The 13,328-nt window shown below is 36.3% G+C and overlaps 1 protein-coding gene across 2 annotated transcripts in view; it reads right to left on the minus strand.

The window, feature by feature from the left end:
- The window catches only part of LOC101740697 (tyrosine-protein kinase Dnt), a 65,767-nt gene extending 58,874 nt beyond the window's left edge, over window positions 1-6,893 (minus strand). For both annotated transcript variants that reach the window (XM_004932394.4, XM_021352060.2), the window contains exon 1: window positions 6,409-6,893. In XM_004932394.4, the coding sequence (XP_004932451.1) occupies window positions 6,409-6,508 (100 nt within the window). In that variant the 5' untranslated portion in view covers window positions 6,509-6,893. The remainder of the gene's footprint in view (window positions 1-6,408) is intronic.
- Between the last annotated feature and the right edge of the window lie 6,435 nt (window positions 6,894-13,328).

The following is a 13,328-nucleotide window of genomic DNA, read 5'->3' on the forward strand; positions in this document are numbered from 1 at the left end:
GGGTGGCGTATTTACGTTGTAGATATCTATGGGCTCCATTAACCACTTAACACCAGGTGGCCTGTGAGGTGGTCGACCCATATAAGCAATAAAAAAATAAGTTTGGTATCGGCTAAACATATTAAGAAAGTATTTGTACAATCCTTGCAGAGATATCATAATATATTTTTGACAGAATAAACTTATACATTAAAACCGAATCTCTTGCACTCCGCTTAATTGATAAACACCATAATCTCTTATCAAATTGAATAGTCAATAGAAACGAAACACCGAAAAATCGACTCTACAAACTACATCAGTTAAAAGATCGGGTAACACGATCCATGCCATAACTAACATTGACTTGAGCTAATTTGTATGTTTTACGCACCCACTTCATCATACGTCGTGGTGATGTACTGCCGAAGCGTACCGGAACCGGCGGTGAGAAATGACAGGCGAAAACCGGTCCAATTAAAAAGTAATACGACTCGAAACAAATTACCGGCAACGGTTATTAGTTAGTTCGTATCTGAATACACAGTGCGAATATGCTTCTATAATATCTATAGTAACTTTTCTGGGATTTTGCCTTATGCTGTTATGACTCAAAATTGTTTCACAGTTTAATCTCGTCATTTATTTATTTAACCTAATCGTCATTTCTGATATTTAGACTTTACTAACTTTATAAATTTATAGAAGAAGTATTGTATACATTCTTTCGTTTTCCCGTCTTAAGTATTCAAACAATCATGAAATTTTTTATATACGTTAGAGAAACAGAAAAAAATATATACATATTATATGAGGATCGATTTAGAATAATTAACTGATTTACAAATTAACAACATTTTTGGGATGACACCAAATTTATTGAAAATTTAATAAATTTTAACAAAACCTCTACCAGGAAAGATGGCTGTATGACAAGGTGCTTTAAAAAAAATTGAGGACTTCGTTTTCATCAAGAATGATTTCAAAATTGGAACGAACAATTACTATTGCAAATTATTTTTTTCCTCTGCTGACATTCGAGTGCAAAGCTTACAATTCAATCAACCCATTTTAAGCTTTAAACAAGGCTCAATTACAATTCATAATATAATAATTACGTTTGACCGAGAATAATTTCTAATTCACGGTTAGTTTCCTCAGCTACGTCCGTCAACAAGTGGGCTGTTTCCTAATGTCGGAGGGTGAACTTCTTTAATATGAAACGCATGTCATAATTTCCCGTCCACTTTGGAAGTTTTAATATGTAGCAGTAACAGTCGTATTTTACTGCTAGGCAATTTAGTTTCAGCTAAAATTTTAGGCTGAACATAATGTTGTGTCTAATAAAAAAATAATTATTTAGATATTTTTTGTTCGAATGAGCTCATAAACAACTCAATGTCGTATCTCAACCTTAAGATATGCGACCGAAGTCTCATAATGCATTTTACAAGCACTGTCCCATCTTTCAAAACAGAACGCATGACTGATTCGCAGCAAAAATTAGCCGAAATGGCTAAGCTATTTATTATCCCTACGTAATCCCAATATATCTGTAATAAACATTTTTTAGCGATCCGTAGCATCTGATCGCTATCGACAATGATATGGCATGGCATTTGGCTATTTTCGCATTCAACACAGTAGGTAAAGTAACAGTTTCGTTGACAGCGGCTTGGCTGTGCCTCTGGCATTGTCGACTTCGATGAGCGTTGGTGAACACTCACCATCAAATGGATCGTATGCTTATTTATTAACTTACAGTACAATCAAAAAAAATCTAATTTTAGAATTAGTCGTCAATCTATAGATACAAAAGTCAATGAACGTTTGTATTATATGTTATGTGAAAACTCCGAAACGCCTGGATCAATTTCGATGAAATTCTCAGGAAATCGTCAAATTGGTATAGTAAAGTGATTCTATGAAGTATTTGGTAGCGATCGAATTGAAGTCAAATCAAACAAGAGCCAACAAGGGTTTGATTAATCTAGAAAATAACTTTATTAAGCTCATACTGGTGGAAGGACCCTCTCGAGAGTCCGCGCGGGCAGGTACCCCCACCCTGCCTATTTCTGCCGTGAAGCAGTAATGCGTTTCGGCTTGAAGGGTGGGGCACCGTTGTAAGTATACTTGAGACCTTAGAACTTATATCTCAAGGTGGGTGGTGCACTTGCGTTGTAGATGTTTCTGGGCTCCAGTAACCACTTAAGACCAGGTGGGCTGTGAGCTCGTCCATCCATCTAAGAAAAAGAAAAAAAAAATATAACCACCCATTAGAATTTTCTTTTATTTAATTCCTTCATACCATAATTTGGTTTTTCTTATTTCTTTAATAATATCTCAAATAAAAACTAACCACTAAGCCAAAAATGTGTCCACAGTTAAGTCGCCATATTGTAAGTAGTGGGCACCCCTATACTGCCACGATGCGATAAGACACCGCCTAAATTGATGTTTGAACTATCATTAATTCCCCCGTTCACAGATGTCGTTGCACTCTATTATTTTTGACACATGCCACTGTCATTTGTCATTTGAATGATTTATCGGAGTTTTTAAATGAAGGTTTTATTTTTGTAACTAATTTTTTGTATCGAATGAGTTCAAAAAGGAGTTGCAACTTTTAAATTGTAACGTGCATTTGAGATGTACTTTTTCATGTAATTATTTATTTCATTTCCTTTTATCTATATTTCTTAGCAAGCAACTAAATATGTAATCTTTATTTAAATGAATTTTCTGATTTTTTACAAGGCAGACATTTTTAATTTAAAAAAATATGTCTAAAAACTTCTACAATTTTATTTCCAAGCCTTGATTATAGTTCCAAGCATTAATAAGATCCCAGATAGAGGGATCGCATAATAACCTATTGACGAATCTCAAAAAATGAAGGTTTTATCAATACGGGCCTTGCCTGTTAAATAAAGTTGTACGGCCGAAAACCGGAACTTTTGGGCAAATGGCCTAATATGTCGCAATTCATCCTTCTTTTTGACAAACCTTGGAGCAGTTCATACTGAACTGGTTTTTTTTATTGAACCAAACGCGTAAACAACCTTGCAGTAGATCTGGTGAGCTACCAGCGTAAAATTTCTAAATTTATAGTGGCAAAGTAAAAATCTTCATGAGGAGTCCCAAAACAAAACTTACCTCTAAAGTCATGATGACCGTTTCGTGGTCTAGTGCCGGTATTATTCGTTACAACTTCTTACCAAATAGCACCGCATTGCTGCGGATATTCACTGTGAAGAGCTGGACACAATGATGGTGAAGCTCGGACCACCCATTGTTAATCGCTCGCTACGCTGTTCCTAGGCGACAACGCTCGACTATATATGACAGAACAGAGTGTCTTTAAGCCACAAGAGCTAGGGGGTTGGAAGTTTTGCGTCATTCACCGTACTTACCAAGTCCCGAGCCGGAAAACTTCTTTTTTTTTTAAAAAAAGTAGAAGTTTCAAGTCAAAGTTAGGACGACTTCTTGGCTGGGAAAAAATTCAATATCCGAGGGGCACTAACAAAATGCCTTTGAAGAATTAGTTGGCACACCTATCTTCATCAGAAAGGACATTGAAAAATAGCTACTCGATGCACCGCTAACATGGGTGCATATATTGATTGATAGAAATAAATAATTTATAATACAATTACTTTAATTTGCTGTATACTAAACGACAACTTCATAGGGACCTAATATTTTTATTGATATGTTTTTTTTATTGCCCTTGCAGGCATACGAGCATACGGCCCACCTGATGGTGAGTGGTTACTGTCGCCCATGGACTTCAGCAATGCCAGGGGTTGAGCCAAGCCGCTGCCTACCCTTCAGTACTCTCTACAAGCCTCGTTTGAAGAAGGACATGTCATAGCGCTCGACAAACATCTAAGATGGTACTTGGCAAAAAAAAACAGTAAAATCACCTATGATTGAAACCTACACAAATCTATTTAGACTTAGGACTTAGGTTTAGGACTAACCGACGGCATCTTAACGCATTTCCCGGTCAGTTCATACAAGTCGTGACAAGCTCTTTGACATTAGGCAAATTTACATAGGAAAATCACAAGGTAGACTTATGTGCCTGACTCAACTCTTGCAAACTTCTGGTATTCCAATTTTTTTAAATGCCTTACACTAAACAGGGAAAGAATCTCTAGAGATGCACTAAAGAAAAACGCAGTAGTTTTAGGTAATATTATTTATTACCAGATATCACGAGTGTTCGTTACATAAACTTACTCCCTCTTTCTTTCTTGTCTCTACTATTTTCATTTAAATTCCAACAAAAAATTTCCACCCTTTGACTTTCAACGACACTTCAGGCTTTTAATGGTTAACACCATATTTAATGTAAAGAGCACAATAAAGTGTATTTCAAAATATTACTACGATTGTCGTATATTAGGCATTATCTTTATTTACATTTATCTTGTGACATGTTGCTTTATGACTCAATCGTGTGTCATTGGAATGCATTGCAGAGCGACAAGTTTCTTTTATCTCTAATAAGATTCGTATTTGGATGGTCTGACGTCGCTAGCTCCCTGAAGTAATAAACTATTTGGTGTGTGTGATGGCTCGTAGCTAGTTTCCATTGTTGTACCGTAGACGATAATTATAAAGAACATATTTTTTTTATTGCTTAAATGTGTGGACGAGCTCACAGCCCACCTGGTGTTAAGTGTTTACTGGAGCCCATGGACATCTAGAACGTAAATGCGCCCCCAACTTGAGATATAAGTTCTAAAGTCTCAGTATATTTACAACGGCTACCCCACCCTTCAAATCGCAAAACGCATTACTGCTTCACGGCAGAAATAGGCGGGGTGGTGGTACCTACCCGTGCGGACTCACAAGAGGTCCTACCACCAGTAAATATATTTATCAATAATAAAAGCTGGTATTATTTAGTAGTACGTCAAAAATCACGTATACGAAGATCGTCTCATACAATGGACCCTTCCCGATTGCGTATGAAACACGTCGAATTTGTAGAACAAATATAAATGGTTGAGGGTAGATCGGGGGTAGATAATTACATTTTTTGATCTCGGGCAGCTGAGGGTCGCTGCAGATTCAGCCCACGGAAAATCGAACATGTTTTGATAGTGTCAAAGATATGACTTGCCAGTAAACAGAAGTGCGTAGTTTCCTGACTTGTTATATCAAATTGAATGAGAAACCAAAATATCAACATTTTGCTGTTTCTTAACGTTTGTACCAAAACACATTAAAGTTATATAGAAACAATAGAGTCGTTCGAGGATCTTGGAATAGCCTCAACCGATATTTTCTAAGCTTGCTAGATACAAATTTCAAACGGAAAGTTGTGACTATATTTATATATTTTAATGATTCTACATAGCATCAAAGGACGGGGCTGGACGTAAAAAACAATGCAGACATGTTTAAATACTAACAAAATATCCAAAAAGTACGTAACTAGAGGTAGGAAGCAAATAGAAACCGTAATAAAGTTCATTTCAACATTAAGTAGTTAATAGTTTCTTATTACTCCAGAGGTTCGTTAATATTTGGTGTCAGCAACTGAAATAATTTAATACAAACTATATAATATATAGAAAAAACTACATATACCATAATAACTACTTAATAATAATTTAATATAAGCTATAACATAGCTACATAAGCTAAACACAAGATATGCTGAATTTAATAATCAGAATCATGATGAGGCAGTTGAAGACCGAAAAGAAGAAACCTCTATAGATGAACAGACCAGCTCACAGCTCTTGTGTTAAAGTGGTTACTTGAGCCCGTATCAACAGCAGCGCCAAGACGGTCACCCATTTAGAAGCGTAAGTTCGAAGTCTCATAACGTGCTACGGCTGCCCCATCCGTCATGTCCAAATGCCTAAGCGATTCTTGGTCGAACTAGGCATGCCATTTCCTTACCGCACAATACGCTCTACCATAGGTAATTTCTATTATCGATAGTAACTATATGCGGGAATATAGGGTTGATTAAGAACATTATAGAAAATCAAGTATGATTAGTTATGTCATATTGATTACGACAAGAAGCAAAAATATTGGCCTTTATTCTAACTTCTTTTACGGTTTAATCTCACGTTTATTATTTTAGTTTTATAATTTACGACCTTTCGAAAAATTTACATTTTTTGCGTCTTCGAATGTGCTAACTACCGTCAAATTTGCTATAAAAATTCTTGAGATAAACGCAAATGTCAATTGTAATTTACTGACGAAAACCGAAGAGAGTATGTACTAAATGTAAGTTCTAATTAAACAACTACTCTAATTAATAATAACTATGTACAAGCAAGCAGGAACACAATAATTATTATATTTAACCGCCTCACATGCATACCAAAGTCGCTATAGTTAACGAGTGCTCACGAACTAGCTAATGAAATAGTTTGTAATTAAATTGAATCTTACCTAAGAGCTTCATTACTTCGGCTTGACTGATGAGAACGTTGAGATGGCCCGTTGCCAACGGCAACGCCAGCACGGCCCAAACGATGATTAGCGATGCCATCTCAACACATCAAGTGTTGCAGTACTTATGCGAGAGTTTCATTCGAACTTTTAAAGTTTATGTAATATTCACTTTTTAAAAAAAATATTTGACAGATTTTAAAACGTCGCGCAAGCAATTTGTAACTAAATATATCTTTAGGATGAACAGCTTCATTTTTAAAAGAAAATAATTTTTTACACAATAATAAACAATAAAATAAATTATGAATCCGCTATGAAAGTATCCAACGAAATACTACAATACAAAAAAGAAGCGAACGATGGTTCTCAAACTTTAAAAAAAGAAAAGAACGCGGAAAATTCGGTTATCGTCGAAACTCGTCCGTGCGGAAATGTTTCAAAGAGTGAGGAGCACGCGTTCGCTCGCGCCACCGCGCCGCACTGCCGCTTCAAAACGTTCCGCGAGCCAACAAGTTAGCAGCTGACATGCGCACACACCCCTAACTCTCAAAACTAATATCCATCGACGATTCAACGTTAAAATCCGCGTCGGAACTCATTACCGACCGGTAATGTATCGCGAAGTTTACTTCAGACGAAATGTGTTTAAAATTTTAAAGGCTTTTATTGGGAACGAGTCGTGTTTAAAGGGAATTAATTGAGTTTGTCTCAAGGGAGGAGCGTTTCCGTTTTGCATTAGGCCCTTTCATAGAGTACTAATAAAATTACGAGCCTTTTATATTATAGTGAGCGCGCGTTCGACGGGTAATCATTTTATCTCGGAACGTAGTAAATAAGGCTCTTGTTCAGAAACGGTATACTTTTGTATTTGAAATTCAGAAATAAAATCTTAATACGATTACTTGATGCTTTACATTGTGCTTGCTTTGATTTCGTTCAAGATTACGAACGCAAAATTATGTGAAATTAAATAAACAGTTTAAGGTTCACTGGCGAAACGGTTGGCCGACCCTTTGAATTTGTTGTGTCAGTGATAAGCATCGAAATGCCTTTAAATTATTAACCGACTAGCGACCCGCCCTCGCTTCGCTTCGGAAACATTAAAACACACATGAAACCAAAAAAAAAAAAAAAGTAGCCTATGTTCATCAGGGACAATGTCGGCTTCTAATGGAAAAATAATTTTTCAAATCGGTCCAGTAGTTTCGGAGCCTATTCGAAACAAACAAACAAACAAATCTTTCTTCTTTATAATATTAGTATAGATATAACTACTGTCACATATCTATACAAATAAATAAAATTGGAGTGTCTGTTTGTAATATTGAAATGACCGCTTTTTACTACATGCATATGAATATATATACGGTACGTACACCAAAATAACATTTTTTACAATTTTTATCTGTCTGTCTGACTGTTTGTTTCGACTAATCTCTGGAACGGCTGGACCGATTTTGACGAGACTTTCACTGATAGGTAGCTAATGATATAACGAGTAACGAAGGCTACTTTTTTAGACTAACTTCGCCCCGCGGCGTCTCCCGCGGTACGACAATAGTCGCGGGTAACATCGCGGGGCTCAGCTGTCAATAATAAAATGTAATGTTTCCGAAACGAAGCGAGGTTGGGTCGCTAGTATTAAATATAAGCATTATAATATTTAACTATTTAACAATTTTATGGGTAGTTATATGTTCTAATCACGTATTCGTTTACAGTTTCCCGTAAGCTAATAAAACTGAAAAGTTTCTGAGAACAAAAGTATTAAATCGAAACAAATATCAAAATGCTTACCATTTCAGCTACAATGAGCATCAATTTGGAATCTCGGGTTATGTTCTTTGATTTATAACAATATAAAAAAATACAATACATTAAAAATATCTGTATGGAAAACTTGAAAAGTTCAGAGAAAAACAAAAGAAAAACTAAATATGAGAGTACCGAAAGTTATGCGCCACGTTGCGTCGGATTAGTTCCGGGAATGTATAAGTAATAAGTCGTGCTGGCACTGATGGATAACCGACTTAGATAAGTTTCATAAACAAAGGGATATTATGTCAAATTAGAATATCACGTCACGGAATTACTTGGTAGTAATTAGATGAAAAACAACAGTATTTTTAATGCGCCATTAACACTAATATACAAAACACAATAAATAACTTTGTTAAGGCATCTTATGAAGCAGAAATGTTTGGCAGCCGTTGTATTTTAAAAACGGCATTTACGGCATTTACTTTGTTGATGCCTATGGGCTCCGCTGATCACTTAACCCGAGATGAGCCGTAAGCTGTCTCTATTTAAGCAATAAAAAATATAAATAAAGTTTCAAGTCTTCTCCTGCTTAATAGATTTCGCTAAATACTTTATGGCCAATCCAAATCCAAAATGATAAGACGAAGTGAGAGGGCAAAGATCGGTGCTTTTGAAATGTGGTGTTGTAGGTGGATGTTGCGAATTCTATGGACAGCACTCCGGATTGATCCATTATGACGGAGCTCTGTATTGCCACAAGTCTGTCCAGTATCTGTATTCTCACGTACTTCAGTCACATCGCTCGTAGAGGCCCCGATAATTTAGAGAAGCTGATGGTAGTCGGTCAGTTTGACGGGAGAAAATCACGCAGACGGTTGGCACTCAGGCATTGGCCGAGACATTGGCAATAACCGAGGCTATAAAAATCGCCAAGGACAGGAAGACGTGAGAAAGCATTGTGCATCGAGTGGTCAATATTTCAAATTAGATACAACCTTCAGCAATGAAGAGACCGACTCAGAAGAAGAAGAAGAAGAAGAAATACTTTACACAGAATACAAATTATGTTTCAGAAAGATTTCAATATCTTAGAAGGCAGATAATCGACCCGCCTAAGTCAGTGGCCCCGATTCGCGGGTATCACAGATGATACCAGAAGCAAAAGTAATTCATTGCCACTGAGGACTCAGTTCAGACCTCTCGTTTAGAAAACACGGTAGAGAGAGCCGGATGATATCTGAAAAAATAAATACGTAAAATAGATATGGACTCCGACCGGAAATCGAACCGGTACCGGATAGGTATATGGAATTTGCCAACAAATAACAGATTCTGAACTGACAGATTGAAGTATTTTGAAGGTATAGTGCTTTTTTACTTGGTTTTAACTAGCTCACGATCCACTTTGTGTAAAGTGATTATCGGACCCACCTTAAGGCATGAGGTCGAACTCAAAATAACTTTACCTAAATTATTTTAATCTATTCTCGTGAGTCTTAGACACGGTTTAATCTCGCTGTTTTTATTGTCATTACATAACACATAATATCATTACATATATTCATAATTATATTATTAAAACTGTAGAGTAATCGAAATTTCGAAAGTAATATTATTACCTACCCTTCATTTTCAAATGCATGATAATTTGATCGTAGGATTGAGCGATCGCTTTCATTTTTTTGGAAATAATTAAAATAAAATTAGTCTTCGATAAATATGTACACGTTTTGAACTACGAGTATTAATTACAATTATAAACATTACATTCGTATTATTTTAATATTTCGTTGCCAATATCCAAACTATGCTCCACTTGCGCTGTCTGAACTATAAAAACCAGTGACTGTCAGTCCAACAACAGCAGATACGACTACTGCATGACAGTGACACTTGACTTCAGGCTAGGAACTTCTATTTGTTCCAAGATTATACCTATACCTAGTCAGGTCATAAATTCTGTCACATGTTTAATGTAAAATAATTGAAACAAGTTTATTTATTATGTAACCATTCATATACCAAAATGAACTTAACAAAACATAGATTCTTATGATACTAAAGTTTATTCAAAATGACCTCCGTGATTTTGAATACAGGCCTTCAATCTGCGCGGCCAGTCGTCTATCGCAGCACGAACGAGGTCCATGTCAATATCGGCGGCTGCCTTAATCAAGGATGTCTTGAGTGACTCCAAATTGGAATGAGGCTTTGAGCATGCCTTTTCCTCCAAGTGTTGCCATATCTTGTAATCTAACGATTCAAATCTGGACTGGAGGAGGGCCAGTCTTCGTGCCGGATGAAGTCGATTTCACGCGCCGCCAGCCAGTCTTGTGTGCTCTTCGCTCTATGAATTGGCGCCGAATCTTGTTTGAATACCCAGTGCCTGTTATTGAACATGGTATGAGAAACAGGTTCCACAAGGTTCGTCAGGACTGTATTTTGATACACAACTGCATTCGTTTTTACACCTTTCTCACAAAAATGTACCTCTGTTAAGTCCCAATAAGAAACTCCCATCCATACTATGAGCGAGGATGGAAAATGACCTCGTTGGACACGCGGAATACGGTTGCTCGCTTTTTCACTACTGTGTGCGTACACCTTATCATTTTGTTTGTTGTAGCTCTCTTCTACGGTAAAAATTTTTTCATCCGAAAAAAGAATTTCCCTATATTTTTTTCCCGCGTACCGCTTCAACAAAGCGCGGCATCTCTTCAGTCTCAGGTCCATTAGACGAGCATCCAAACGATGTCCTGTTTTTCTTCGATATGCCCGAAGTCCTAAGTCTTCATTTAACACCCTTTTCACCGTGGTTCTGCTTAACCCCATCTGAAGGGCCAACAGTTTTTGCTTACGTTTGGGATTTCTTTGAATTCGCGCCTTCACAGCTTTTATCACTGCTGGAGTCCTAACAGACCGAGGGCGACCACTTCTTGACCTGTCATCTACACTAGAGTCTTCATTGTATCGTTTGATGGTACGATAAACGAATCTTTTGGTTATATTCCAAATTTTCAGTATGTTAAAAATTTGAATTGGCGCGTAACCGCAACGATGCAACGCAATAACTGCAACACGGTCTTCTTTAAGCGTCCACTCCATATTTAAAAATTAGTAAAATTCTAAAAGTATACATTTTTATTTTCATGAACAATTCGAAATTCGAATTCAATAAACTTTTTTGTGGCCAGCATTCTAAAAGAAAAGTTTTTACTGTGTGACAATACTTATGACCTGACTAGTTATATGTGCATACATTTATGTCTGATCTTTAGATCTTTGAGTTTTTATAAGGAACTTAATACCAGCGCGGGCTATTAACACTCCTATCGCCACCATAAAATGAATTTTTCAGTTTCTCTTGTTCAATACGAGTTTAATTAAAGTAAAAACTAATTTTCGTCTCGGCTAGCGACGGTATGAAATAGTAAAATTTTAAACTTTCACGCGAATTCGAAATACAAAATCCCGATTCGAAATACGCCAATGAGCGCTACAGAATAAATAGGCAACAGTAATTTCAATCAAAAAGGAGTTGTGTGTGTTGTTGTAATTAATTGATAATACAACACTACAATTATTTGAATCAGCACATATTGGTAGTGCTCATTTTAAATGATTATGTCATATAAATATTTTATGTATTTATTCTGGGAGATAAAACAGCCCTTATCTTCTGGAACTAATCTATTCTTTTTTTATTGCATAGACGGGTGGACGAGCTCACAGCACAACTGATGTTAAGTGCTTACCGAAGCCCATATACAACGTAAATGCCGCCACCCACCTTGAGATGAGTTCTAAGGGCTCAGTATAGTTACAACGGCTGCCCTCCTTTCAAACCAAAACGCATTTTTTTATTGCTTAGATGGGTGGACGAGCTCACAGCCCACCTGGTGTTAAGTGGTTACTGGAGCCCATAGACCTCCACAACGTAAATGCGCCACCCACCTTGAGATATAAGTTCTAAGATCTCAAGTATAGTTACGCATTACTGCTTCACGGCAGAAATAGGCCGGGTGGTGGTTACCTGCCCGTGCAGACTCACAAGAGGTCCTACCACCGGTATAACATAACATATCATACACGTTCAGCTTATTAATATTTTGTACCATATTGGTACTATCACTAACGTTAGCCAAAGAGCCCCTATGTCATTACGTAAATTTTATAACACATAGTATAATGATAAACAAGTTTCCGTTCACTTTATTTATGAAATGCGCTTGTATTCCTCCGTATAAGAATATGTCTCGCGACAGCAGGCAAAAGCAGGGAAATCATTTACCAATCGGTTTTAATTTGTTTGTTTTTTAGGCAAATACGTTTAATCTTATGCGCTTACTCACACAAACACATATTACAATTTGATATGCACTCATAATAATTAATACTTATTTATTCTGTTACCATTGTCTCTTCGTGAAATCATGTGTAGCTATTGTGGTCTCTGACGTCTATCGATTAGATTGATTTAGAAATAATCTATACTATTAATATTATAAAGAGGAAAGATTTGTTTGTTTGTTTGTTTCGAATAGGCTCCGAAACTACTGGACCGATTTGAAAATTTCTTTTTCCATTAGAAGCCGACATTGTCCCTGATGAACATAGGGTACTTTTTTTAAATATTTTTTAATTTTTTTTTTGGTTTCATGTGTGTTTTAATGTTTCCGAAGCGAAGCGAGGGCGGGTCGCTAGTTAAGTCATATTTTCATAAAATCTTCATTCTACAAACCGAATCCATGTCGATTTATCAAACGCTATCACAGAAAGTGTAACATAAAAAACGCTACGCAATACCGCATTGTATGTTCGAAAAATCTATATAAACGTAAATTGAGTTTTATGTAAACGGCTCTAAAATTTATTTTACGAGCTCCACATTCTTATGGACCACACATGCCAAATGTAAAAGTTATACTCTCGTATACTTTAATATCCGTGAGCATTCAGATATAAAAGGTAAATAAAAAGATAATTAACTGTAAAGGTTTAATGGATTTATGACCTCCCAGAGATTTCTACGAAGGTTTATTGGATTTATTTCTTATTCAGAATGGCTTTTTTATACACACAATCTTGGTTTACTCTTCTTTATTTATAAAGCAAAAAAAAACAACATAGAGGTATATAATACGAATATAGACAAT

This window comes from Bombyx mori, chromosome 5 (genome assembly GCF_030269925.1).
Source record: "Bombyx mori chromosome 5, ASM3026992v2".
Lineage (NCBI taxonomy): Eukaryota > Metazoa > Arthropoda > Insecta > Lepidoptera > Bombycidae > Bombyx > Bombyx mori.